The sequence below is a fragment of the Eumetopias jubatus genome, unplaced genomic scaffold (genome assembly GCF_037043125.1).
Source record: "Eumetopias jubatus isolate StellerSeaLion01/CBP00866 unplaced genomic scaffold, mEumJub1_p1.0 scaffold_7, whole genome shotgun sequence".
Lineage (NCBI taxonomy): Eukaryota > Metazoa > Chordata > Mammalia > Carnivora > Otariidae > Eumetopias > Eumetopias jubatus.
Genome location: NW_028274813.1, coordinates 112,800,154 through 112,828,146, shown reverse-complemented (window position 1 = coordinate 112,828,146; position 27,993 = coordinate 112,800,154). Strand labels below are relative to the sequence as shown.

At 54.6% G+C, this 27,993-nt stretch overlaps 1 protein-coding gene across 1 annotated transcript; it reads right to left on the bottom strand.

Moving 5' to 3' along the window:
- Window positions 1-181: 181 nt before the first annotated feature.
- Window positions 182-27,982, bottom strand: CD276 (CD276 molecule). The gene is made up of 11 exons (XM_088025137.1): window positions 27,909-27,982; window positions 14,917-15,145; window positions 14,505-14,639; window positions 11,678-12,016; window positions 11,160-11,474; window positions 10,232-10,570; window positions 9,733-10,029; window positions 6,474-6,608; window positions 5,443-5,484; window positions 3,746-3,781; window positions 182-1,686 (listed from the first exon to the last, which is right to left on the bottom strand). The coding sequence occupies exons 3-11, from the start codon at window positions 14,587-14,589 to the stop codon at window positions 1,664-1,666; spliced, it is 1,611 nt and encodes a 536-aa protein (XP_087881263.1). The 5' UTR covers window positions 14,590-14,639; window positions 14,917-15,145; window positions 27,909-27,982; the 3' UTR covers window positions 182-1,663.
- Window positions 27,983-27,993: the final 11 nt, after the last annotated feature.

Below are 27,993 nucleotides of genomic sequence, written 5' to 3'. Positions count from 1 at the left end.
GCCAATTTCACTTTCCCAAGGGGGAAACTGCAGCCAGGGAGGGGCTGCATGGCCACAGAGACCCAGCGACTGAGGGAGGAGACACAGGCATCCCTGCTCTGGCCTCAAATGTCCAGGAGGGGATCCCTCCTGCCAAGTCCTGCTGCCCAACCTGCTTCCACACACTTCTCGGAGAAAAAGCTTTCTACAAAGCCATTTATTTTTCCCAAAATACACCCCCAGTTAACAAAATTCCTCAGAGTCCCACATTTAAATTAGGCATGCCACCTCTTCCGTTCCCTGGGGAAGGAGGAAATGTCAGCAGAAGGACATCAGAAGCGTTCCGGAGGCCGGGGGCTGGCGAGAGACAAGCCAGGAGGTGTCCTCCCGGCTCCAGAATAGCACCATGGTGGGGGGTGAAGGGCTGTGTCCCTGTGCCCTCCTGGCCCTGCCCCGTCCCCAGGCTTCCCCTACACTTCTGCTCTCCAGGGTCCGGGTTGCCGTGGCCGCCTGCCCACCTGCTCACCTGCTCACACCTTGAAAGACTTTGGAAACCATCAGATTCTCCGACTGTAGCAAGAGGCTCTGCCCCTGTCTCCAGGTTTCTGCCCGCACCCCCTGCTCTGGGAAGGGATTAGGGACGGCCTGGGCATGAGGTATCCAGGACGCTGCGGGCACATTAGAGGGGTACTGTAGGGAGAAGGGCAGGAGCCCTCTCACAAGGCGCAGGCCGTGGCAGGCAGTTGTCTGTCTCCTCGCAGTTCCCCAGGTGAAGGACAAGCTCCTTAAAGGAGGGGCCTGTCTTCTCACACTGGGTCCCAGGTACCTAAGGCAGTGCTAACACCCCACGGATGCTCAACGAACATGACTACGATGGATGAACAAAAGGATAGGAGGGAAAAGCAGAGGGCTAGAGGCCGACCTCCAGGGGGCCCATGCAGACCCCCAGAGACCCAGTGTGACCAGCACATGCTTCCCATGGGGAGGCAGCCCCAGGGCACAGCCCAGGGCACCACGGGAGAGACTGGGCGAAGGGAGGTCCCTATGTGTCCCAGCACAGGTGTCGGTGTGCCCCTGCATGCCTGGGGGAAGGGCCCTGTCTTCACTTAGGGAGGGAGGGAAAAGGCCAACGCTGGGGCCAGAGGCGGGGAGATGCCTGTGAACTCAAGGAGATGCTGAAGCTGCAGTGTCCCCGTCTGAGGAGACAGGCTTACGGGGGCAGGGGCGGGGGAGTGGAACAAAAGGCTGAGAGATGAAAACTAGTGTAACAGGGCCACTGGAGAAAGAAGGCCAGGAGTGACTGCGTATCCTGTCTTTGGAGAAAGAAGGCAGAGGATCCGTCTGAATATTGTGTCCTGTGAAGAAAAGGAGGCAGCCAGATGGTCCATGCAGCATATCCGCTGGAGAAATAAGGCGGTGGGGTGGTGTCTGTATCATGTCCATAAGAAACAAGACAGCAGGATGGTTTATGTATCGTGTCACTGGAGAAATAAGGCAGCAAGATGCCTTGGGAATCACGTCCATTGGAGAAAGAAGGCTGCGGGGTGGTCTCTCTGTCCTTTGGAGAATGGGCAGACCTGCCAGAGTGGGAGCCATCTGTTGGGGGCAGGGCTCACGCTGAGGCCCCGGTGCAGCCAGAGGTGGGAGCCCCCAGGCTGGAGCAGCAGCTCCCTGGTCTTCGTGGTCAGGCTATTTCTTGTCCATCATCTGCATTTCGTGGTGGAAAGAAAAAGTGGGGGAAAAGGCATTAAATGCAGGAGTTGTACTCTTGGGCATGCTCAGAAGCCCAGGCGCATGCTCATGCACTTCCAGGTGGGCAGTGTGTGTGGGGCTGGCCGCCGCAGTCTGACTAGCAGCCCCTGGGCTAAGCACTGCCCTGGAGGCCCAGACAGATGCCAACACAGGAGCTGGGCATCAGACAGACCACGAGGCCCTCGAGGGAGGCTGCCTAATCCCCACCAGCCTCTCTCTCCAACCCCATGGCTCCGCCGCCCCACACTCCTCCCAACCACCTTCCCTGGCACACTTGTCCCCTCCTAGCTTCCCCTCCGACTTCCCTGGCCTGGCTCCCTCCCCACCTACTAGCAAGAAATCCTTTCCAGCTTCCCTTCCCATGCTGAGTTCCTCTGGCTCTTGTCTCCACCTGGGGGGCACCAGTGGACTGGCCCCGCTCCACTCCCTGACCTGGGGGAGGGTTTCGAAGGAGGACCAGGGCATGTGTGACCCCGCCACTCCCTCTCCCATTCTTTGGGGTCTGTCTGTCCCAGAGGAAGTAGTCCTCCCTTCTGGGCACTGCCTCTGTGCGCACGCAGTGTGACCAGAGACTGGAGGGCCAGGCCGCCCCAGTGGGAACAGGATGGGGAAGCCTGCTGCACCCTGCACCCATGCCATTCTCCTGCGGCTCTCTTCTAGAGCCAAGCTGACATTTTCATCTCCATCTGCTCAATCCTTCTATGCCTCATTTGGTTCAGAACAACAAGGAGGCAGGTAACTTATCTCTATCCCTCCATAACCCAACATAGGCCTCTTATTGCCATGGAACATTCTACAGCATTTGAAAGGACTTGCTTTACAGAGCACTTCTGCATTTGTCACCATGCCTAATCCTCACCACCATCTTGTAGGGGAGGTGTGCATTCCACAGATGAGGAAGCTTCCCAGAAGGTCCAAGGCAGAGACTAGACCCAGGGTATCCCCTCCCGACCCTGGGGCCTCTTTCTTCTGCACAATGCTGCCTTCCCAAAGCCCTCTTACTGGCTTTCGTGAAAGTCTGAGTCTATGACCCTCTCGTATCACGTATTTTGTGCAGGCTTCTGAGGGCCCCATTGCCCGCCCCCCGCCCCTGCCTCTGGAAGTTTCCTGAAGACAGGGCCTATGTCGTTCCCTTCTCCCCTAAATGTAGGGACGAGCATCCAGGAATTCAGTGAACGTTTCTTTCCTGACAAGGACACCCAGGCAACCTGAAAAAGTTTCCATAACCTTTAGCAACCAGCTTTGATTTCCTCGGTGGAAGCCACTGATATCGAGTGGCAAGTCTGCATCAAGGAGTGTTTTGTTCCAAATACACACATACACACACACACACACACACACACACACACACATATACACAGATGTCGCTGTTGGTTACTTTCAGTAAGGAAGAATCTCAAACTTACTTCCAACCAACGACTTCCTAACGTAACTGCTGATGTTACAGAATATGAATAACAATGATTGTTAACATTTGCTAACTGCCTACTACATGTCAGGAACGTGGCTGCCCAGCCAAAAGCCATATTCTCTGGCCTTGCTGGAGTTAGGCGTCATGTGACTAGGTCCAGACCAATGGACGGAAACTGGAGTAACAGGAGCTATTTCTAGTCAAGCCCTAGAAAAAAATGTTCCTCCCTGTGCGCCTCCCCCCTTGCTTCTGGAGAGGGCATGGGAGCTGGAGCTCCCTGGACGGAAGCTCTGAGTGGAAGAGGGCAGAAACCAATAAATGGAACCTAGCTCCAGGACATCAGTGGCCCTAAGATCACCTATGCTTAGACTGTTACAGGAGAGAGAAATAAATCCCTGTCCTTGCGAAGCCTCTGTCACATCTGCATCCGCTTAGAGCAGCTGGGTTACTCCACCCTCTGCCCTGCTGCCAGGGGAGAGTCAAGGCTGCGCTCCTGGGGAGGGAGCAGGTGATAGTCACCCCCACCACCAACGACCCTCCCCAGCCTCCCCCACACAGGGGTGCCAACACACAGACACAATCTCAAGCACCACGTGTCTTTACCTTCTTTGTTTTCAGAGTGTTTCAGAGGCCGCAGGGCTGCAAAAAAAGGAAGGAGCACACAGTGAGGGGGCCCGTGGAAAGTGGCGGGGTCAGGAGTCAGGCAGAGGGACAGAAGCCGAGGAAGAAGTGAGGTCTACGTGGACTGGGAGAAGTTGGGAGGATGAGGGCAACCTCCCAGCCCCAGGGAAGGGGCCCTAGGCTGCTGTCTCAAGGCCCAGCTCCACTCTGTATCCTGTCACTCCTCTCTCTGGGCCTCAGTTTTCCACATCTGTACAATGGGAACAGCTACCCTGCCCTCCAGTGAGCCAGAGATGCAGAAGGACACTGAGTCTGCTCCGCAAATAACGGGGAAGTAAGAAGCTACAGGAGGGCTGCAGCCCTTCCCAGGTGGACCTGCGGTCATGCGGAACAGAGACTGAACAAATCTCTAGGCCACCCTCCTCTCCCTACCCCCTCCCTCTGTCAACTACATCTGACTCCGAGCAAGACAAATGAGGCCTGATCCCAGGGCTGTCTCCACACCAAAGGCAGAGAGTTAACTGGCACCATTTGCAGCCATCCCCAGCTGTCAGTCTCCTGCTCTTCCTCCACGGGGCTGGGGAGGGGACCAATGTCAACTGGCGCCATCCCAAATGGCTCAGCGGGAACCTGGCTCTCCCAGCCCAGGAGCCCCAGGAGGTGGGCAGCGAGGCCTCCAGGGGCCACGAAACACCGGTGCCGTGGCACCCACCCCAAGCTAGGCTCCCAGTTAATGTCTCCAAAGCACCATGCCCTTTGCAAACCACCTGTGTGTCCAGTCACTCAAAAGAGCCTCTGGTGCCATCAAGGCAGGGCCAGCATAACATTTTACAGAGGGACACGGAAGCCCAGAGCAGCAAAGCACTTTGACCAAAGTCACACAGCCTCTAACCAGAACGGGACTGTCTTAAATTGTTTACCTATTAACAAGACTCCAAGCTATCAAGCATGGACCAGGCACCAGGGACGGTACTAGACCCTTTATATACATGATCTTATTTAATTAAACCCACACAACCTATGAAGGAAGACAGTTATTAGGAGGAAACCAAGACTCAAAGATGAAGAAACTGAGGCTCAGAGAAGCAAAGTGACTTGCTCCAGGCCACTCAGCCCACGAACAGCAGCTGGAACTTAAACCCAGGCTGCCCTGTCCCCTGAGCCCTCCCTCTTCCCCTAGGAAGCCACCAGACCCCACAGTGCAGGGTCACTCAGAGAGGATCTGGCCCTGGTAGAAAGGTCAGGTAGGCAGGAAAGACGAAGCAACACCTGAGAGGGAGTCAGGGGAGATCCACATCAAGGCCTAACACTGAGCAAAGACTGGACTCATCCGGGCAGGAGGCCACAGCCCATAGAACATACTGCACCCAAACCCCAAGCAAATCTGGCTCCTCCGGATCCTAGAGTCCTCTCCCCGTCCCTGCATCCTTCCCTCAGCCAATAAGACCAGCTCTTGGGTGCCTGGGTGGCTCAGGCCTTAAGCGTCTGCCTTTGGCTCAGGTCAGGATCCCAGGGTCCTGGGATCGAGCCCCGCGTCGGGCTCCCTGCTCAGCGGGAGCCCTGCGTCTCCCTCTCCCACTCCCCCTGCTTGTGTTCCTGCTCTCTCTCTCTCTCTCTCTGTCAAATTAATAAATAAAATCTTAAAAAAAAAATAAGGCCAGCTCTAAGATCAGGCTTACCGGTCTTGGGTCCCTCTCCATCCCCATCCTGGTCCTCAGCACCTGGAAGACAAGCACTCAGTAAGCAAGACTTTCTCAGCCCACGGTCATTCCTGCGCTTCTCCACCTGGGAGCACAGGAGGCACGTTAAGCAGGCTGAGTAGGCCTGGCCTGTGGTCTGGACGTTGGACACAGGGTGGGAGCCTGAGACCAGCACAGAGCAGAGCCCACCCCTCCCCCAGCCAAGCACCATTTCCTCACCCCTCCACCTAGCCACACCCACCGACCCCATTGCTCCCCCATTCACCCACTTACCAAGCCCCCCTACCACCGGCCTCCAACACGAGCACCATCCACCTACCTGTGCACCTGTCCTTCTACCAGCCCGCCCTGCCGCCTGCAGCACAGACCGCTACCCACCTGTCTGTCCCTTCTCCTCCACACATGCACCCTCCTTCCTGACGCCCAGCCAGCTCCCACCTCCGACCATCTACTTCCATGTTCACCCAGGGAAGCCTTTGTTTACCCACCTCCCACCCACGGGCATCACCCCCGACTCACCAATGTGTGCTCACCACCCACCACTCCCCAGAGTTGACACACTTCCCAGCCAAGCTCAAACTGCCCATCTATCAAGGTCAACTCACACTGATTCCAACCCGGCTAATGGCAGCTCCTTCCGACTCTGCCCATTGGGAGGCAGACACACCCGCACACAGGGCCCCCACACCCATGCGGCACTCACATGTGTGCACTAAATTTCCACGCTCTACACCCACGCTGCCACACACAGACACCCTCGGGTGACTTCCACCCTCACCATCACACTGCAGCCCCACACGTCCACCACTCACTTCCCGTCCCACTCCTACGCACACTCAGCCTGCCATATTCCCACCCTGAGAGGCAGGCTCACGCCTGTTCGCACACCTAAGACACATTCAGCCTCAAGGCCACACACACACAATCAGGCCCCATGTGCGCACTCACACTGCCATAGACACACCAACATACCCAAAGACACGTGTGTGTGCACACCCTCTCTCCCTCACCTGCATTCTCCTCCTCGCAGCTCTGCTTGATCTTTCTCCAGCACACGAAGGCCAGGGCCACCAGCAGTGCAACAAGACAGACAGACAGCCCCACGGTCACCCACAGGGCCTCAGGGGGGAAGGTCATGGGCTGCCCTGGGAGGGGAAGTGGAGAGAATGGGAAGAGATGGTCATGCCTGGCCCCCATGGCCCTGAGGACTGCACACCCTTGGCCAAGGGATATTGGGAATAGGGAGCTCCCACCCTCAGTGGGCTCCAGCGCTATGAAGAGAGCTCACTGAAGTTCCCACGCCACTCCCCCACACCAAGACACATCCAAACCCCAACACAGCCATGGCTGGTGTGGACAATTCTCAACTTGGCAGGGGTGAAGAGTCTGCAGTTGATGATGCTCTAGAACCTTCTATGGCTCCCCACTGACATTTGAATAATGCTTCAATCCTCTCAAGGACTTCTATTATGTGGCTGTTCCTTCCCCTCCTCCAGCCTTTCTTTCCGTGTCCACCTCAGGAACCTCTGCTCCAGCCAAGCTGGTGAACTAACCATTCTCTGCAGAGACAACTGGCTCCTTCCAGCCCCCACACCATTGCTGTCAGGTTCCCCTACTTAAAAAATGCCCCCAAATGCTCACCTAGTTTAAGGTTCACCTCCTCAGGAGGCCCTCCCTGACTCGTCCAGCCCTGCCCGGTGACATTCCCCGTCCTAGAGCTCGGGAGTCAGCAAATTATGGTCTGTGAGCCAGATCTGGTCTGTGGTCTGTTTTTGTATAGCCTGTAGGCTAATAATAGTTTTTATACTTGTAAAGGGTTGCAAAAAAAGAAACAGGAGGAGCAGAAGGGGAAGGAAAAGTAGCCGGAGCAACCGAGATCGTATGTGGCCCACAAAGCCTAAAATATTTACTCTCCAGCCCTTTACAGAAAACGTTTGGGGAGCCCCGCATGTAGATGGGGGTGGGAGCTGAGGGTGCCGTGGTGAGGGTTCTGGGTTTACCCAAGAGGGGGAGACTTGCCAGGGGAATGTTTCTGTGAAGCGCGGAGGGCCCGTCTGTTAGCTATCTCTCGGCAGAGGGATGGGCTCGAGGCTCCCGCACCTGGGTCAGGGCCAGCCACTGTCCTGAGCACGCCAGCCAGCAGCCCAGGCCCTGGGCCCATGCCAGGTCCCGGGCAGAAAGCTCGGGGACCTCAGATCAAACAAAAGACAGCACCGCTTTCCTCTGCTCTCTGTGGACCACGAGGGCCCAGGGCAGCAGCGGCAGCCGGGGGGGCCAGCTGGTTCTGCAGAAGGCTCTGTCAGGGCAGACAGCAGTGCTGGGAGAACCTTCGGCCACAGAAGCCCCGGCAGGGACACGGGCATTTGCAGCAGATGTTTCCTTGGCCGGCATGGCTGGCAGAGCTGCCGCTCAGGACGTTGCAAGCAAAGGGACCCGTCACCCAGGGGAGCGGGAGAGGACAGCGGCTGACACAAGGGGCAAGAAGGCCAGTCCAGGAAGCCCGTGAAAGAAAAACCCCTGAGGATCCCAGCCCAGTGGGGCTCCTGCAGCAAAGGAGGGAGCAGAGGCACAGAAATAGGAGGAGGGAGGATCTCCTTCTGTGTTCACCCCCTGACTGCTGTCAGTGCCTGGAACACAGGCCAGACTTGCCCTGGAGTGAAGAGCGGGGCTCAGGCCAGGGTGTTGAGGCTCCACTCCCAGCGCGTGCTCCATAAAGCCCCCTCCATGCACAGCACGCGGGGTGTCACGACCCTCCAGCAGGTGTGGGAAAGACCAGGCTGGAGGACTGACATTCTGAATCCCAGAATGTTTTAGCAGGCACAAAGCTGCCTGAAGCGAAATACAGGCCAAGGGCTCCAAAGTAGGCCAGACCTGCTCTTACAAAAACAGGAGGCTGGGTGGTGGGGAGGAGAGAAAATTAGGTTGAGAGGTTAAAGGTTAGATTCTGGTCCTGGTTCATCTGCTCACCACCCTGGGTGAGTGGAGAGGGGCCATGCACCTTCTAAATGTAAATGCAAACTATTGCATTTACCATTTATCCAATTTTCAAAGAGGTGCCTGGCCCCCAAAATGGAGCCACTGTGCTAGTCTGCCGACTTGGGAAAGTTCTCTCTTCTCTCTGGGCTTTGGTCTCCTCATCTCTGAAACAAAAACACTTTAAATGTTAGCTCCTAAAGTTTAAAATTAAAGTGTTTTTCTCTTAGATGGGGTAAGCGTTCTCCCTACCATTCCATTTACACCCATAAGCCCTTTCTGCGCAGCGTGGCAAAGACCCAGCTCGGCCCCAGGTGCAAATGATCACAAAGTCCACCGGTCCCTCAAGGCTCTCTCAACTCCCGCCTGTCCCCGGAGACTTCTCCCGACTGCTCCTGCAGCCCACTTCCCTTCTCAGAAAGCTTCCCTTTCTCTGCCAATCTCACTCTACCTGGTACTTCTTATTCTCTCTGGAAACCTACCAGGTGGATGGAAGTCATGGGAAGGGAAGACAGGACAACCAGACAGACAGACCCTCTGTCCTGACACCAGAGGATGTGGGGAGGCCCCTGGGAAAGCTCAGTTGCCCAGGGGGAGGGACTGAGGAGAAAACCTGATGTCCCCAAACAGATGGAGACTGCCTCCCTTAGCCTGAGTGTGGGCCTGCGCCCTCTTCACACCCCCAGGCACAAGGAGCACCCACTGAGGCGGACAATGCAGGAAGGGAAGGTGTTTGGGCTGGGATCCCAAACCAGACCCCAACCATATTGAGGGAATCCCCAAACGGACATCAATCTGGTGTTTGACCACAAGGGGGCAGCAGAGATTCCCCCAACTGCTGCCTGGGTTGAGCGCTCCCCTCTAGAAGAGCTGACACCGCCCAGATGAGGGTCGGGACGGAACACCTGGACATCCCCAGCTGTCTCTCAGATCAGATGGTGCCATGGACACAGCAACACCTTCCCATCACCCGGAGGACTTCCGGTAGGAAAGCCCTTGCTCACCATGCCGTCTGCTCTAGAACTCCCTCCCCTACCCCCAGATTCCCGCAGCTACTCCCGCCTCTGTGTAAGAAGCACAAGGACCACCTAAGGTGCTCTTAGGAGGGCCAATATTACAAATGACTCATATCAGCTCCTTAAAGCAAGTCCCTCAAGGACTTCTTGGTGGAGAGTTTGAGACACCTGAAATGTCAGGCTTCTGACCATCCAAACCTACCTAAATTCCAACTCAGGGTCTAGAAAAAAGGCAGCGGCTCCCTTCGTATCCCCAGCGGTTCACCTGCCGCCTGCCTACCTGTGATGGTGACGGAGCCATGAGCGTCCTGCCGCAGCACAGGGTTGCGCACCAGGCAGCTGTAGGTGCCATTAGCGCCCAGCACCACCCTCAGGACGCTGCGCACGTCGAACAAGCCCTGCTCGTTGGCCATCTGCGACGTGGTCACGTTGCCCGTCAAGGGTGCGCCCTGCCCGTCCTGCCAGAACACCTCGGCCTCCGGATAGCCTCGGTAGCTGGCGCACGTGATGGTCACCGTGTCCCCAGGCCGCAGGTCCTTGTTGGGCTCCAGGGTCATGCTGGGCTTCGAGTAGGGAGCTGGAGTGGGGCAGAGGGTAGAGGGCGGAGGTCGAGGTGAGGCAAGGACGCGAGGGCGGGGATCGCAGTGGAGGAAAGGGCACCTGGAGGGACAGGGGTCAGCAGCGGGGCTTGAGTTACGGGGTCAGTGGTGGCACAGTGGGTAAGGGGCTGCGGGAGCTGAGGGATGTGGCGAGGGGAGGGCGCCCCTCCCGGCGCTCACCCGCCACCTGCAGGCTGACTGCGGCGCTGCCGAAGTCCCGGATGCTCACAAAGCAGGTGAAGCTGCCCTCATCAGCCACGCGCACGCGCTGCAGCCTCAGGGACGCGTTGCCCTGCGCCAGCAGGTCGGGGAAGAGCGCCGTGCGGTTGGCGTAGGCGCTGCCCTGGTCCCGGCCCTCGGCGAAGCTGTGCACCAGCTGTTTGGTGTCCGTCAGCTGCCAGATGAGGTTGAGCTGCGCCAGGCTGAAGCCGGGTTCGGGCGCAAAGGAGCAGCGCAGGGTGGCATCGGTGCCCACCAGGGCCACCACGGGGTCCTCGGGGACCTGGACCTCCACGGCACCTGGGGGCGAGGTTGGATAGGCGGTGAAGAGGGGTGGGGACACTCTGGGCTACCAGCCCACAGCCTCCCAGATTTCCTTCTTTATTAACAACCCCCAGTTCCTGTTCCATCTTCCCACTTTCTCTCCAGACCCCAAAGCAGACTGAGTCTCCGGATTCCCAGATGTGGAGTCACCCTAATCTTATGACAAGAATCACAGGCAGTTGACCTTGGCCTGACAATGCCTGTTCCGGGGCGGGTGAGGCGCAGGCCGGTGACAGCATCCAGTCCTAGCAACCCCCCCCCCCCCGATGGATCCATTTCCCTCTCCTATCCTTCCTCTCTTTCCAGAGGTTTCCAGAGCCCTGGAGTCAGGAGCACCGGAGAGCGAAGAAGGTCTGTGATTACTGTCCTCGTCCCCTACCAGCAAGGTGAGGTTCCCCGCCTCCCCACCCTGTTTATCTTTCCTGTTATCATTACTAGGAATTTCACCTTCTGCGAGACTGAAGGTACGGAGCTAGATTCAAATCCCGCAGCCGCTGCTGATAGGACAAAAATCTCCCTCCCTCACGGGGACATTTAAGCAAAAAAAACAAACAGAAAACAAAACCTGTGGGACTTCTATGGGGCGTGATGGTGACGGAGCCATGAGCGTCCTGCCGCAGCACGGGGTTGCGCACCAGGCAGCTGTAGGTGCCATTAGCGCCCAGCACCACCCTCAGGACGCTGCGCACGTCGAACAAGCCCTGCTCGTTGGCCATCTGCGACGTGGTCACGTTGCCCGTCAAGGGTGCGCCCTGCCCGTCCTGCCAGAACACCTCGGCCTCCGGATAGCCTCGGTAGCTGGCGCACGTGATGGTCACCGTGTCCCCAGGCCGCAGGTCCTTGTTGGGCTCCAGGGTCATGCTGGGCTTCGAGTAGGGAGCTGGAGTGGGGCAGAGGGTAGAGGGCGGAGGTCGAGGTGAGGCAAGGACGCGAGGGCGGGGATCGCAGTGGAGGAAAGGGCACCTGGAGGGACAGGGGTCAGCAGCGGGGCTTGAGTTACGGGGTCAGTGGTGGCGCAGTGGCTAAGGGGCTGCGGGAGCTGAGGGATGTGGCGAGGGGAGGGCGCCCCCTCCCGGCGCTCACCCGCCACCTGCAGGCTGACTGCGGCGCTGCCGAAGTCCCGGATGCTCACAAAGCAGGTGAAGCTGCCCTCATCGGCCACGCGCACGCGCTGCAGCCTCAGGGACGCGTTGCCCTGCGCCAGCAGGTCGGGGAAGAGCGCCGTGCGGTTGGCGTAGGCGCTGCCCTGGTCCCGGCCCTCGGCGAAGCTGTGCACCAGCTGTTTGGTGTCCGTCAGCTGCCAGATGAGGTTGAGCTGCGCCAGGCTGAAGCCGGGTTCGGGCGCGAAGGAGCAGCGCAGGGTGGCATCGGTGCCCACCAGGGCCACCACGGGGTCCTCGGGGACCTGGACCTCCACGGCACCTGGGGGCGGTGGGGTGGGGCAGTGAGGAGGGGTGGGGGCACTGGGAGCCTCCCTAGTCTTCCTCCCCTTCCGGGTTAGTTCCAAGCCCGTCCACCCCTCCTTTAAAGCCGGAGACCCAAAGTAAAGCTTATTACCTGTGATCCTCATCCAGTCAACAAGACTACAGTAAGCACCTACTATTTGTTGAGCCTAAGAGTTAGGAATGCAACAGAGAAGAAGACCAAGGTCACACCCGTACAGAGCTTACCTTTTAATGGAAGCGAGGGACAAACTAAGACACAAATTCGCATTAGCATGGGATTAGGGGTATGAAAGATATAAATAAGCCAAAGGATTAGAGGTGGTAGCTTTTCAAAAATTTGACAGGTACTTTACCCCAGTCTGTGCTAGTTGAATTTTCACATAAGTATATGTTATCTTTATTAATCAGAAAAGGGGAGTCTAAAAAGGTATATACCAAATGTTAACAGTGGTTTTCTCTGAATGAGAAAGGATCACGAGTGCTTTTTCTTTTTTCTTTTCCCAAATAAGCACGATTCGCGTTTATACCCAAAAGAAAGAACGCTCACACCTTTCAGTGGGGTTGTGAGGCACATTCTCACTAAAAGGATATGAAGTTGAGATTTAAAGGGAATGAAAAAGAGCCTGACATACAAAAAAGCTAGTGTAAGAGTGTTCCAGGCAGAGGGAACAGCAGGTGGGAAGGCTCTGAGGCAAGATTCAGTTCCCTAAGTGAAAATATCAGGTAGCTGCCCCCTGTGGCCAGAGAGTCTGGATGGGAGGGCTTTGTAAGACCAGTAAAGAATTTAGGTTTGCTACATACAATGGAAAGTCACTGCAGGTTGGGGTGTGGGGTGTGTGTGTGTGTGTGTGTGTGTGTGTGTGTGTGTGTGTGTGTGATCCCGCATAATCTGGCTAACAATGCTTACAACTCACTCTGGCTTCTCTGTGGAGAACGGATTAAGGACTATTTCAGTGGTCTTTGTAAGAAGTGACGTTGGCTTAGCTCCAGAGGGTGGCGGTGGTATCGGAGAGCATGGGGCAGATTCAAGGTTTGTTGATGAGGGAGAACCAACAGGACCTGCTGATGAATGGGAGGTGAAGGGAACACAGGAGCAGGAATCCCAGAAGCCTAGCATCAACTCATCCCCAGAGCCAAGGCGAGGGCCATAGCCAGAGCAAAGCCCCCTGGGGCAGACTCCCCTGTTCGTCCCCTGCCCTTTATCCTGTGGATTGGCAAGCCTCCTCACCAAGTCACCTCTGCCTCCATTCCAGTTCTTCTTTTAGAGCCCTGGGAAGTTAGGCGGGGGTCCCCAAGCCTTTCCTTTGGGGAGGTACACTCTCTGGCACTGCCATTCTTAGGTGTGTGCTTTGCGCACCAGCAAAGCAGGCACACTCCGTGTAAAAATCAAACAGTCTTGACACAAAGCTGACTGGATATAGCACCCGTCAAAAGTTTCTTGCATTTAGAAAAGTAGTATTTTTTATTGCGAATTACACACAGGGAGAGGGTATCATGATCTTTGCACTGTGTAGAGGTCTCTAAAGGTCTTATGCTGGCCCTGGATCTCTCGCTGCAACAGCAGATGCCCCAGGCGAGCTCTCCAACTGGTGGCCCTTGTAGGGGGCATTTAGGAATGAAACCTGAGGAATCACCCAGACAAAATCCCTTTCTCTACAGAAATCAGAGCAGCAGTGACCAGAGAGTTGCTTCCTCTTTATGACCAGCAGGTGGCACCAGACACTCAGCTTTGTCTTCCCCTCTGGCGGAAGAAGGCAGTCTCTCCCTCTGCCAGGGACTGATAAGAATTTAAAATATGAGGATATTGTCATTAAAAATAAATCCATTATTGAATGCTGACTCTGTGCCAAGAGCTGTGTGGGAAGAGTTACATCATTTATCCAACATGGTTATTGAGGAGCTACTATGTGGCTGGCATCAGTCCTGGCACTGGGGACAGACCCTGCTCTTTGAGCAGAGCAGACAAGAAGCAGGTAAACATACAACATGTCAGGCAGAGGGAAAGGTTGGGAAGAAGCATGATGAAGTAAGGTCAAGGCTATGGAGAGGTGGTATGCTATGTTATACAAGGTAGCCAAGAAAACTTTGCTGAGGGGGTGACGTAGGAGCAAAGACCTGAACGAAATAAAGGATCAAGTCATGCTAATGTGTGGGCATGGAAAGCTCCACGCAGAGGGAACAGTACGTGCACAGGCCCTCAGGAGGGAGCACGCATACTGTATGTTTAAGAAACACATTATCACATTAAGTGCTCACATGACCAGTTTACAGAAGAGGAAACGGGCTAAGAAATGCTGAGTACGTTGCCTATGGAATCCCAGTGGAAATGAGTGGACAGGTGACAGGGGACAGTGGGAGGAGGTTGGCCAGAACCCTCCCCATCCCTGCTAGACAGACAGGCTTGGCAGGAGCCCTGGTGGGAATGGGCGCCCCCCCCACTCCAGTCCCCACACTGCTCCCCTCACCTGTGATGCAGAACCACAGCGCTGCCAGGACTGTGGCCAAACGCACACGCATGCCCACACCCTCACTGGCCCAGCGACACAGCATCTTCCCGAGAGGCAGCTGACAGCTGGGCTCTCCGTGATGGAAGGCTGCCCCTGCGTGTGAGGAAGAGGAATTGAGGACTTTGTCTCCAAGGGTCTTCCCCAGGCCCGCCCTCACCCTACTGCCTCCCTCTCCCACCCCGCCCCAGCTCGGGGAAGGCTGCAATTGCCCAGTGGCAGGTCCTCCCTCCCACACCCTACAAGACTCCCCACTGAGGGGTTTTTTGTTTGTTTGTTTGTTTTTTTGAGACATGCTAGCTGGCAGGAGGGAACTGAATCACTGGGGAGGATAGACCAGGGCCACACGGGGCAGGGGGCAGCTGGGACCCACCCTTTCAGAACTAAGATGTTGTTACAAAATACAAGGAAGATGAGACAAGTTGGCAAGTAGAGGCAAGGTTGGCCAGCCCGGGGCAAGAATGTGCGCAGATCAGTTTGGCTCAGTTTGACTCCAGACAGCAGCTGGTGGGGAGAGTAAGGGCTGAGGCTGGAGCCAGACGTGGAGACAGGCTGAAAGGTCTGAAGTTTATCCTGAAGGCAACTGGGAGCCGCTGAAGGTTCTGGAACAGGGGAAAGGATATGGTCAGAGCGGTGCTCCATAAAGATGACTGATAGCATCTGCAGGATAAAGAAGAGATAAGGCAGGTCTGGGTGAGAACAACAGCACTGGAGGACATGCGGAGAGAGGAAGGGGGCAGTCGGGGTGGCCATGGTTTTGAGCCCAGTGAGCGGGTGGGGCAGTCACTGAGACAGAACATGGAGGCGGTCGGTGTAGGGTGTGGGAAGTTAGCAGTGTTTGTGCAGAAACTTCCAGGGGAGAGTTCTTGGAGGCAGCTGGTGTCAGAGTATGGGGCCCGAGAGAGAGGACACTTGCTAACTGGACACTTTTTAGCAAGTGACTGAGACCAATCAGAAACGGAAGAGGCCCGGCCTGGGGTGAACCCCAGAGGCTGGAATCAGGACCGAGTGCGAGGAATGGGAGGTGAAGGGAACATAGGAGCAGGAATCCCAGAAGCGTAGCGTCAACTCATCCCCAGAGCCAAGGCGAGGGGCATAGCCAGAGCAAAGCCTGTGGCCACAGGTGAGACCTCCCTGGGCCCAGCCCTGCTCCCGATCCTGGCTGCCCCCCCCCCCCCCAGTGTCTGACTTGGGCGGGCTGCATCCACCTTCACCCTGTCCCACAGCTGCTGCCTGACTGTTCACACCATGTCCCGATGAAGCCACATAACCAGTGTGGACTTAGGCTATCCAACACTGTTCAACAAGAACGCAGTCGACTTCACATTCTCGCAACCACCCAGGGAGACAGCCGGATCGACTTGGTCCTATTTTTCAAGAGAAAAAAATAAAGCCCCTTATATAAGTGAGGTGCCTTTGTTAATGTGATGTAATCTGCCAGTTAGCAAGCTGGGGAGGGTTTGGGTTCCCAACCTCCTGCCACAGCTTTCTGCCCTCCCAAGGAGCAGACCTCACCCACAGCCGGCCAGCACCATCATTTTGGACGCAGGCACCCGGCCTCCAGCCTTCCAGTCTCAGCCAAGCACCTCCCCCACCCCCAGCAGCTGGGCTGAGGGAGTCCCTCAGCCAAACCGGGTGCATCCTGCCCACCCCCCCCACAGCTGTCCACAGCGGGGAAGCCCTGAACAGCCACTTCCTTCCCAGACACTTCCGGCCCAAACCTGGCAGCCTCAAAGCCTCGCCGCCTGCTGAGTCAGCAGCCTTCCCTGCTCCATTCATAAAGGCACCCTTGGCGGGCACCACATCCTGCCTACAAGGGCAACCCCTGGCTGCAGGAAAAGCTAGCAGGCTGCAGCCTCCGCGCTGTCCCCCACCCCCACCCCAAGGAAGCACCAGGACCTAAGGATTAAGAAGCTTCCAGATTCTAAGACTCCTTTCCTCTCTTTCACCTCCAGGAGAAAACCAAGGCCTATCTGTTCTTCCCAGGCCACCTCCCTCACCCTCCCCACTGCTGCTTATGCCTGCCACTCCCACCCTGACCCTCCTGTGACCTTCCTGAGAGGCCCTGCTATCTCCACTCTGCCCCCACAAACCCCACTCTCTACAACGTCTGCTCTCAGCACCTTATTCCTAAGATAGGAATCTGTTCACATCCTTACCCATGCTCAAGAACCTTTCGTGGCTCCCTATTTAGTACAGAAGTAAAGCCACTTTCCTCTGGCTGGCACTCAAAACTTTTCTTATGAGGTCTCCATATATCAAGCTTTTACTCACCAGGGTCTTTTGGGAATGCCTGCCACCTCCATGAATGTGGGGGAGGTCAGGGAGCACCCCCTCCTGATCAGACCTACCAGGGCTCCCCAAGGGCCAAGCTGTCCTTCACTCTAGAGGGAAAATGGGAGGATTTCCAGGAGTGGGAGTTGGGCTTACCCCCTTTGGTTACCTTCCTAGACTCTGAACCCAGCAAAATTCCCACTGTCATGGCTTACCCTAGGGAAAAACCTGACAGCCGAGAACCAAGAAGACCTGAGAATTCCACCGCACCAAGAGGTTCCTACCCCAACAGCTGGTCCCCCAGAGACTGAGAGAGGGATGGAGAAACACCTCTCGGAGACAAGGTGCCCTTCAGGGAATGGGAGCAGGGCCTGGGAACAGAAAGCCCATCACTGCTCTTTAGGACAGACGGGCTGCCCTTGGAGGCACACAGATCTCGTGCTGCATTGGCACCACCCTGCCCACCTTCTCTACAAAGGGGAAGTCTCATCCCATGGTGGGACCTGCCCTGGAGTCAGCATGTACCACCCTTCCTAGTGAGTCACCAGCCAGCCCTCCCTCCTCCTCTTCCTTCATCCCAGTCTCAGCCAAATGTGGGAACTCCAAAGAGTCCCGCCAGGAAAGAACACGCAGTGCTTTGGCTTTCCCCGGGAAAGCAGGACTGAGGCGCCCAGGCCATGCTTGGCCTGAAGGTGCAGCAAGTTCATTCAACCCTAGCAGAGGTGCAGTCACTGGGAAGCTCTCAAGAGAGGACCCAAGGTGTGCCTCCATTAAGCCCAAACCAAGAAACAAAGGCTGAGACTGGGCTCTTGGTAGAGAGCTCTTGGCTCAAGATGAATTCCTTGCCCCCACCATAACCACCCCATATCTCTTAACCCCCTGCCTCCTCCCAATCCCTGCAGGGTCCACTTGGGCAATGCCTCCCACTAAGAGGCCAAGAAGGATCAAACCACATAACTAGTGTCAATCTCTGCTAACCAGTATAGCACAGAGGCAGAGCTTCTGCAAACAGCAGTTAAGCACCTGAACCAAGCTATGCCTGAAACAAGTGCACACCTAGACTGTCCAGATACTTGAGCCAATCCTTTTTTTTTTCTTCAAGCTAGTTTGAGCTAAGTTTCTATTACCTGCAACTGAAAGACTCCTTGAATATACATTTGTTTGTGTATTCAGTAGTGCATTTAACTATTCACTGAGTACCTGGTAGGCAGGCACTGGGGACAGAGAGATGACTAAGCTATGTGTCTGTCCTCAAGGAGCCTGCATTCCAATCAAGGAGTGCCTGTGATTCACTGCACTTCAATACAGTACATTATTTAAGGTACAGTGAGGGCTACTTGCAGGTACCTCAGAGACATAATAACCCTAAAGGTGAGTCCAGAAAAATGATGAGCAGCATCCCAGGTAGACAGCCTGGGCAGGATGGCTTCTCCCCAGCCCCAAGACACCTGTCCTCCTGGCACTGCCTGGGTGCCTCTCAACCAGATCCCTTTGAAATAGTAGAAAATGAGCCCAAAGTTTAGGGTTCTGGTCCCAGCTCTGACACTGCTGTGCAATTTTTAACAGGTGACTTCCCCTCTCTAAACTCCATATGCCCATGTATAAAAGAAATGCTTGGCTGGATCCTAGCGGAACAATACTAGTATGTTAAGGCTTCAGGTACTATATCCTTGAGGTTGAGCCAATTAGCTGCCATTCAGGTCATGCTAAAATGTACAAAATGACTGTGGCAGAAACCCCTCATTTCCCCCTCATATCTATTCTCCTCTTCTGTAGACTTTTTAGTTGGGCACATGGCCACTCAGCTGAAGACTACAGATCCCAGCCTGCCTTGCAGGGGGAAAGGTGTGTCCGGGTGACCATCTTCTGGCTAATAGGATGTGAGAGGAGCTGGTGTGTACAACATCTGGGTCAGACCCTTAAAGAGAGAGAGCACACCCTCTCTTGTCTCCTCCCCTTTCCCACTCCTGGAACACAGCTGTGGTGACCATCTGAAACCATGCTGCCAAAGGCAACACTCTGGAGACTTCAGAACAGCAAGACCCAAGGCCCTCGGAGGGGCTGCAGTATCAGCCCTGGACAGACTCGGCCTGTCACATGGGTGAGAGTAAGCATCTACTCTAGCGTCACGGTTATTTTGAGTCTTTTTACAGCATCTGAAATGACTAATTTAGAGAACCATCCCTCCCCTCCTTTCTTCCCTCCTTCTCTCTCCCGCTCTTCCCACCCCATGAAAATTGCCACGCTCAGAGAGTGAAAGGAAACCACATCTAAAATAGGTGTTTCCAAATACGAACTGGACGCTATCTCCTCTGAGTCACTTGATGACTGGGCCTGGCTCAGGGTAGGTGTGACCTGGCTTGGGGGTCGTTTTGTTTGTATGGGAGGGAGAGGCTGACAGAGTCAAGGATGTCCTGAAGGCTTGAGCAAGTGGGCACTTGGGGGCACACATCATACAATGTGCCTCCATTAAGCCCAGGAGACCTGGAAATGAAGCACGTGTAGGAGGAAGAACAATTCCTCCTGGGCTTGAGCTACAGAGCATCCCTGCCGGCTGCCGCATGGACCCCGGACACACGGAGCTGGAGCTCAGAACAGGACACGGAGCTACCCATGGTTTGGGAGTGATGGGGGCCAAAGCTGGGATCACTGAGGGAGAGTGTGGAATGAGGAGAGGTCCCCCAGCAAAATCTGGAGAATCTGCAGAGGTTAATGGTCAAGTCTCAGAATAGGGAACCTCTCTCAGGCCACCCTCACAACCCATTTGCTCCCTCCAGTGATGGATACCCACAACCTCCCAAAGAAGTCTGCTGGCTTTGGGGCGGCTGTCACTGGGGAAAGCTCTGCCTTATCCTGAGCCCAGATCTGTCTCCCGTCCCGCCCCTGTCAGTCCTCCTTCGACCTTGTTTTTTTTTTTTTGTTTTGTTTTGTTTTTTTTAAAGATCTTATTTATTTATTTGACAGAGAGAGAGACAGCGAGAGCAGGAACACAAGCAGGGGGAGTGGGAGAGGGAGAAGCAGGCTTCCTGCTGAGCAGGGAGCCCGATGTGGGGCTCGATCCCAGGACCCTGGGATCATGACCTGAGCCGAAGGCAGACGCTTAACGACTGAGCCACCCAGGCGCCCCTCCTTCGACCTTGTACTACAAGTGTGCCCCCTCCCTGATCTTCTCCCTTGACAAGGCCACCCTGGGCAGCCATGCCACTTTGTTCACCAAAATAACCCCAAATAATAGACGATCAAATCTGTGGCCAAAGACTGGACGCCATTTACTCGCATTGCTGCGGATCCTCACCTCTGCCATCCTCTTCCCATGGACCTGGGGAAGGGCTGGAATTTTATGGGATGGTTCATTTGCGTCACTGTTATATTTCATCCAGTTAAGCCAACTCCGTCACCCCAACTGCCACAATCTTTTCTTTTAAACTGTGGCAAAATACATGGAGTGTGAGGTTTACCCTTTCAACCATTTGAAATGTACAATTCAGTAGGGTGAAGTACAGTCACAGTGTTGTGTGCCCATGCCATGATCTTTTGCAGTACTGTTGTGACAGTTCCTGGCACCTAGAAGGTGCTCGATAATTTTGTGGTGGGTGAAAAAAAGAAAAATGAATGTCACCCAAAAAGGTTGCTCTCTTCTCCCCGCTTTGTTTCTTGTGTCATCAAGGTCCTCAGGGAGGGGACAGGAATAAGAAGACCCCTTGGTTCTGCCCCTGGATCAATGCCCATCCACTGTTCAGGGCTCTGGGATTAGGAATCTCCCTCTTCGTGCTGCCACTCAACTGCCCATCACAGGTCTTATCCCTGCTTCTGGAGGAGCACCAGTCAAATGGGGAAGAACCAGGAAAAAAAAAAAAAAGGCTCCTCTGAAGAAAATGGACTCCTCTTCAAGTGCTCCATTAATAACTGGTTCCAGGATTTTGTCCGGGGTTAAGGACATGATCACTAATCTGTTGTTCTCATAATCTGCCTTCTTCCCCGTAAAACCAGTTATTTGCTCACCTCAAGTCTACCAGCATTCATTTATCCACTCACACAACAAACACGATGAAGTATTATGGGCATGGAGGGTCAAGCAGTTCCCTGGAGGAGTGGGCCCCCACGGCATACTCTGAGAAGAGAGGGCCTCTGGGGAGCGGCTGTCGGGAGATGGGGCATGGGAGGTGGTCAGGGGTCGCTTAAGGATGGATTCTATACACAGTGGGAACCCGTGGAGGGCTATGACCCCCACACCTGCTGTCTACCCCAGTTGTCCTGAAATACCCCTGACAGCTTCTCAGATATCTTATCTCCAAGTTCACCCCACACCAGGACGATCCCAGGGGCCAGAAGACAAATCCATTGAAAGCAGATTATCACCTCCCTACCTGGCCTGAACTTTCCTTCTTAACAGCCTCTGCAACTTCTTTCTTTGACAAGGAAGACAACAGATGCTGGGCAGACCTTCTCTGCCTTCAGCATTCAGTCTTGATACTCTTAGCAACTTTCCTCCATGTCCTTTATTCTAGAGTGCCTCTCTCTTGTTCTACACTGATTCCTTCTGATAACAGGGCTCCCCGGTCCTGCAGGGAACCCAGTCCATGTGATGCTGGTGGGGCTGACCCCCAGCCTCGGGCCTCAGCGGGTGACTGGACCTGACTCATCAGAGAACCCTCGGGGATTGGCTCCAGAATGGGCCGATGAGCCAAACCACACCCAGTCGGACTTCCCAGGGCTGTTCCGCTGGCGTGAGCGGAAAAGACTCTTTCTGTAAAGGTCCGGATAGTAAATATTTTAGACTTTGCAGGCCATCTGATATCTGTCACAACTACTCAACCCTACCATTGTAGCAGGGAGACAGTCATAGACAATGTATAAATGAATGAGCAGAGCCGTGTTCCAACCACAAATTTATTTATGGACACTCAGATTTGAATTGCATGTAATTTTCATGAATCGCATGATTTTTTTTTTCAACCATGACAGGCGAAAAAACCATTCTTAGCTGTGGGCTATACAAAAACAAGCGGCAGAAGGTTTGGCCCATGGGCTGTAGTTTGTAGGAACGGGTTTACAGACACACTAGCTCCAGTCTCCAAGACACCCAGCTAGCAGCAAAAATGGGAACCAGTAGGGAACTGGTACATTAACAACGGCGCCTCTGTGTGATGGAATAGCGTAGAGCTTTTTAAAAGAACGTGTACTAATGTGGAAACAAGTCCATGCCATATGTCACATAAGTAAAGTACACTGTCAACCGTATGACCTCATTTCTGTATTAACAGATGGCCCCATGGCCCCAGGTCTGGTCCCCTACCTCTCTCTCCATCTCAGCATCACCTGTAGTCCAGTGCACAGCCTTCCTCCTCCAGCACTGAACCTCCTGGGGTTGGCTCCTAGGCTTTCTCCTCAAGTCTCTCTACTATTTTTTCCTAGATGATTTCATCCACTCCCGTGGCTTTAAATATCTTTTATATGCTGGCAACTCCTAGATTTTCTTCCCCAAGCCCACACCTCTCATCTGAGCTCCAACTGTCCCCTAAAGATCTCTTTGCCAGTGACTCAGAGGCATCTCCCTCTTAACATGGCCCTCTTCAAACTCTTGATCTCCCCTCAAACCTGCTCCTCCCTCGCTCTTCCCGCTTGGGAAAGGCACTGCTCTCTACCCTCCGCTCAAGCCAGAAACCCAAGTTTCTCTCACCTCTACAATGCATCACACCAAAAACAACCATTCCTGACCCCAAAATATATCTTCGGGCTCGGCAAACTATAGCCCGAGCCCCAAATCCAGCCTGCTGCCCGCTTTTGTTCAGCGCACCAGTTAAGAAGGGGTTCACTTTTTTAAACGGTTGGAAATCAAAAGAAGAATATTTTATGAGACACAGGAATTGCATGAAATTCAAATCTCAGGGTCTGTAAATAAAGTTTCGTTGGAACGTAACCACAGTTCCTTTACGTATTTTCTGCGACTGCTTTTGCAGACAATGGCAGAACCGAGCCCTTGCAATCGGCGCAAAGCCTGAAACATTTACTTTCTGGCCCTTTGCAGAAAACGTTTGCCGACGCCGGATACAGCTTCACCCTGTTTCTCTCCACCTGTGCTGTTCTCTCCGCGCCGCCAAGCCTCGTCATCTTGCCTGGCTGACCACAAAAGCTTCTTCACTGGTCTCTCTACTTTCCCTCTCATCTCCCCACCCGCTTCTATACCCCAGTCTTGACACTACACAGCAACCAGAATAACTGCTATAAAAACATAAACTGCATCAGGCCATCACTTCCAATTTTTAATCAGCTCCTCCATGGCCCAAAGAGCCCTACCTGTTCTGGCCTTGCTCACCTCCCCAGCCTCACCTCCTCCTATTTGCCCATCCCCACAGGGACCTCTTCTAGGTCCTACAACAGGGGATCTTTTCCTCACGGGTTTTTGCAAACACAGTTCCTTCTTCCTGGATGACACGGGGAACACTTCTTTATCCTGAGAGTCACCTTGGCAGAAAAGCCAGGCAGAGATTGGCCACTCCGGGGGAGTCCCTATTATTCATTACACAGTTTTCTTTTTCTCTGTCATACTGGAACCTCCCTGAGAAGGAACAGCATCTGTTCTACTGACTATTGTACCCTTGAGTCCAGTGCAGGCCCGGCACATGGTGAGTGCTCAGTGCAGTGTGGAACGAATGAAGGGGACCTTGTGTTTAGAGAGAGAGAGACAGAGAGAGATAGATGTTTGTATATGGGAAAGGGGTCTGGAAGTGTGATAGCGAACCCAACCCCAGGACGTGGGAATGAGGGCAAGCATCTACTCCTACTTCTTAGTTGATATACTTCTGTGACTTTGACAATGAGCATGTAATTCCTTTGCAATTAACAAAAAGGAAAACAGCAACTTGAGAGATTTTTATAGATTTCACACCAAGCTCCATCACTCACTTGCTAGGTTCCCTAGGGCAAACCTCTCTGGCTCTTTGTCTCCTCAGCTCTCAAAGGAAGGTTCCACAACCATCCTGCGCTGTAACCGTGATCGCATGCTGGGCTGGTGTCATCACAAGAGGCTTCATGGAAGAAGTGAGCCCTGGTGTTTAAGGAGATGACTTTGGTGTAGGAGATACAGTTTCAAATCCAGACTCTGCTACTTCCTAGTCATGAGACTTTGGGAAATCATCTTCTCTGACCCCCAGTTTGCTCATTTATAAAATAGGGACTATAAATTACCCTCCTACGATGATTATAGGACAGCTGGGGAATACCACCCCCCCCATGACCTTCCCTTTTCCTGATAATCTGAGTCAGTTCGAGCCTTTGTGTTCTTAAATGGGATCATTAAGCCACCTTGCCTGCCCCAGGGTACAGCTTAGGCTCAGGAGCAGGCAGCCCTGGGCTCAAATTCTGACTCAAAAGTTTTGCTAGACACATGACCAAGTATAAATGACTTAACCTCTTTGAGACTTGATTCCCCATCTCTAAAACGAAGTAACAATGCCTACCCCACAAGGGCTGCTATGAGAATAAGAGCATATACAGAAAGGACTTGGGAAAGCACTTAGCACCCACAAACAGCGGTAACAATTATTCCTGCCGTTATTATTGCCGTAGTCATGGGGACAAGGCCTCCTGGGTGCCCCCGCACTGAGTGTCACCCACCCCCCCCAGCCAAGAGCTTCTCTGTCGGGCTATACATCTAGGCCCACCCCCCCAACCCCAGCACACATTCCAGTATCTCCCCAGGGAAGCCCCGGTTCCTGGGAGCCCATGTTGACTTTAGGGTGACCTAGGAGCCCTGCTTCTCAGAGGTACTATCTTTTCCTACTCCAGGGCTCCCAAGAAAAAACTGTTTCTCATTCCCCACTCCTTGCAGGTTTCCCTCTGACATACTCTCTCCATGCCTCAAGAAGGCCAAATACCCAAAGGAATTAGGGGTGTGGAGGAGGCATCCATTCTCTGGACCACAAAGAGAATGAGAGGGAGAGTGGGGGCAACTGGCCGGGAGCGCAGCTCAGACCTGGAGAGTCAAGGAGGGCCTCCGGAGGCACCCGTGTGCTGAAGACCAGGTCTCTGGAAAAGCGAGCACTCCCACAGATGGCTTGGACTGGGACACCTACGTCAGGCCTGCTCTCTCCCCAGCTCTCCAGATGAGTTCTCCCTGCCTTGCTGTGGGGCACGTCTTGCCAGACTCCAGAACGAGGGGTGAAGCCCATGCCTCCTCCAGAGTGGCAGAAAGACAGACAGCATCCCAGCTCCAGGATGTGCCTCTGCATGTGTCTTTGGGCACATGACTTCCCCTTTCTGGGCTCTGGCTTCCCCATCTATACCATGGAGCTAAGGACACTCCACTTCGGAGGACTGACATGATTAAACGTCTATGAAGCATCCGGCACAACCCCACCCCCAAAACCTGGAAACTCAATGTTCCTAGCTGGAACCTCATACTGCAGGGGTGGCAAAACTGGGGTATGGCAGCCAGGGGGTGCAGAAAAACACACGGGGCCCTGTCCCAGATGTTTGATGCATCTGAGACCAAAGGAAATTTCTCACGGATCTCATCAACCAGTTCCCACCCTCCTACTTCCCGCAGGCTCAGGCTATGCCTTCCCTTTCTGCTAGTGGACCTCCCTGGCACTCCTGCCCTGGGGTGCGGAAAGAGGACAGCAATGAGAAGTGGCCACCCACTCGGAGGATAAGCTCATGGGCAGTGACATCATCCTGCCTGCCCTTCTTCCTCCTCCCCATGACCCCATGACTCAAGTCCACAGCCTCAGGCCCCATGTGGTCATAATCTTGGAGGCTGTTTGGATTTGGATCATTTTTCTTCACACTCAAACCCCACACATCCAACCAAGAACCAGCCAGCAGCAGGCCAGAGACTTGTTCTACAACACTTTCTAGGAGTGTCCTTAGGTGCTGTGGAATCCCAACTCACAGCTCTATGATCATCCTGACAATCTGACCCCAAGCTGTATTGCTTAGCTCACAGTCAAGGCCAAATCCTGCTCCAAAAAAATGAAGATTTATGGTTCCAGACAAGACACGAATACAGATTAAGGGTGGAGGAATTCCCCCAGGAAGTCTCAGAAGTCAACCTCACCAGAGTAAGGACAGAGCCTCCTCAGAAGGGACGACGCTTCTATACATGGCCTTCCCACAACTGTTCAAGCACCCAACCCGGCTGTCAGGCACCTGAGCATCTCAGACAGTCAGCCGATCTGCTTCCATTGGGTGACTGGTCAGAGCTGCAGAGGGCCAGGGACAATAAGGAAAAACAGGTCCACAAATCCCAGCACCCCTTCCCGCCCTCAGGCTTGCATTAACACGCCGGATGGTCTGATTTCTTGCAGCAGGGGAGTCTGGAGTAAATTGGAAAGCTCACTGAAGGCAAGCAGGAGAAACCACCAGTGATGTCATTGAAGAGAGGAAGGAACTCCAAACAGCAGTCAAGGGATCAATAAAAGCATGGCTGAAGCCACTTAGTGCAAAGCGCACTCCCACAAGAGTCCCCTCGCCCTACAGGCCCTTAGCGCAAAAATCTGACATTCACAGCACTGACTCGAAGTCATGACAAAAAAAATTTCACTCATGTCAGGAGTATCCTGATGTCAGACTATGATGTACGTAATATGGGAGAGAAAGATTTCCATGCTCGATAGTTAAAATCAGTGTTAGTGCTAAAGCTCAGGAACTCTAGATATCAGGGAAATGTACTCACCCCAAATATTCCCATTCCCAAATGAGCTGGAAATATGAGCCATCACTCACACCCTGCAGCCCCAGAGCCCTCCACCCCTCCCCACCACTCAGATGGGCCCAACCCGCCAGACAAGTTTCAGCTTCAATTTCAAGTTTAGACTTCAATTTCCCTCAGCCTCCATAAGCGTCCCACCTACGTGCAGGCCCCCAAACTGCAAGGAAGGCTGCACAGCATCAGATTTCCTAGGGATTTCTGGGAGGCCAGAGGGAATGAGAGGAGGCTGCACTAGATGAAGAACTCTCTTAAAGACAGAACAGCTTCATTACTTTCTAGTACAGAAGCCAACTGCTAAAGACATGCATGTAAAAAAAGGACCCCGGCCTTAATTTAATGATGAAACTGACTCATTTACAATTATCCACATCCAATTTGAAGGCAAATAGTTTTTCTCAGTTAGGTCAAACAAACACTTCCCCTATTCCCCCAATCGTTTCTACGTTACCCTTTGCCTAACGTTTTCCCCCAGTGATAGACCCATCCATATCTGAGTCATCTGTCACGCATTTCTCATTAGGGCAGGTCTGGCTTAGAAATAAACCCCTTTTTCTGACAGTTTGGGGCCTTAGGCCAGCAAACCTGCCAACTCCCTGACTAAACAGCATTCTGAGGGCCTCGGGGCACTGAGATTCAACTCCCTCCCCTCTAGGGTGTCTCCACCCTGGGTCCCCACCTTCAGGACACCGAGTTCCCCACCTCCTCTCCGTCCTACCTCCCCCATCATCTCTTGGAGACTTCCCCGAGCTCAAATTACCCCATCCTGCTCTCTCGTGTTCGCCTCCCACCCCCAACACCTATTCACCCCTTCACCCAGGTCAGCGGTCCCTACCTGTTCTTTTCAGAATCTGTCCCCCTCGCGCCCACTGCTGCCCGCGTAAGTCCTCTCTGCTCCGTCCTTTCAGAGCCAGGAAGAGTGGGCCCCCCTCCCCAACCGTCCCGGGCAGCTCTCTCTCCTCGGAGCGAGGACTCAGGGTGTTTTCCTCTGCAGGGCCCTCTGGAGGGCCCGGGAGACCCTGCTTCCCTGCTAACCCCGGCTGGCTTCGTTGAGCTTTCCAGAATCATCAACACAGTGACAGATCTGCCCCCATGCCCCTGCACGCCCCGGGCCCGGGTAATCACAAGCGCCCACCAGCCTCGTCCAGGACCTGCCGGGGGAGAGCAGGTCCCACTGTGCCCCAGCCCCCTGGGCGGTAAGCTTGGGGCGGGGTTGGATTGTGGCGGCCCCCGCTGCCTGGGGCCCGGACCCCGGCTGCGCCGCGGACCCGGGGAGGGTCCAGCGAGGGAGGGCACAGCACGCGGTCCGGCGGCCCCGCACCGCTCCGCCGCGGACAAAGGCCGCCCCCACCCGCGCGAACCCGCGCCACGCAAGCACTCACCGCGCCGCGGCCGGCTCTCGGGACGCGGGGACGCGGCGGAGCGCTTGTCGAATCGCCGCCGCCGCGAGGCCGGGCCCGAGTGGGG

What these genes read in the sequence shown, in the direction of transcription:
- CD276 (XM_088025137.1), bottom strand. Translation starts at nt 14,589, where the DNA reads ATGCTGTGTCGCTGGGCCAGTGAGGGTGTGGGCATGCGTGTGCGTTTG. An exon ending in GCTGTGGTTCTGCATCACAG is followed by an intron (nt 12,017 to 14,504) that starts GTGAGGGGAGCA and finishes CACCGCCCCCAG; the next exon opens with GTGCCGTGGAGGTCCAGGTC. An exon ending in TGGCTCCGTCACCATCACAG is followed by an intron (nt 6,609 to 9,732) that starts GTAGGCAGGCGG and finishes TTCCCCTCCCAG; the next exon opens with GGCAGCCCATGACCTTCCCC.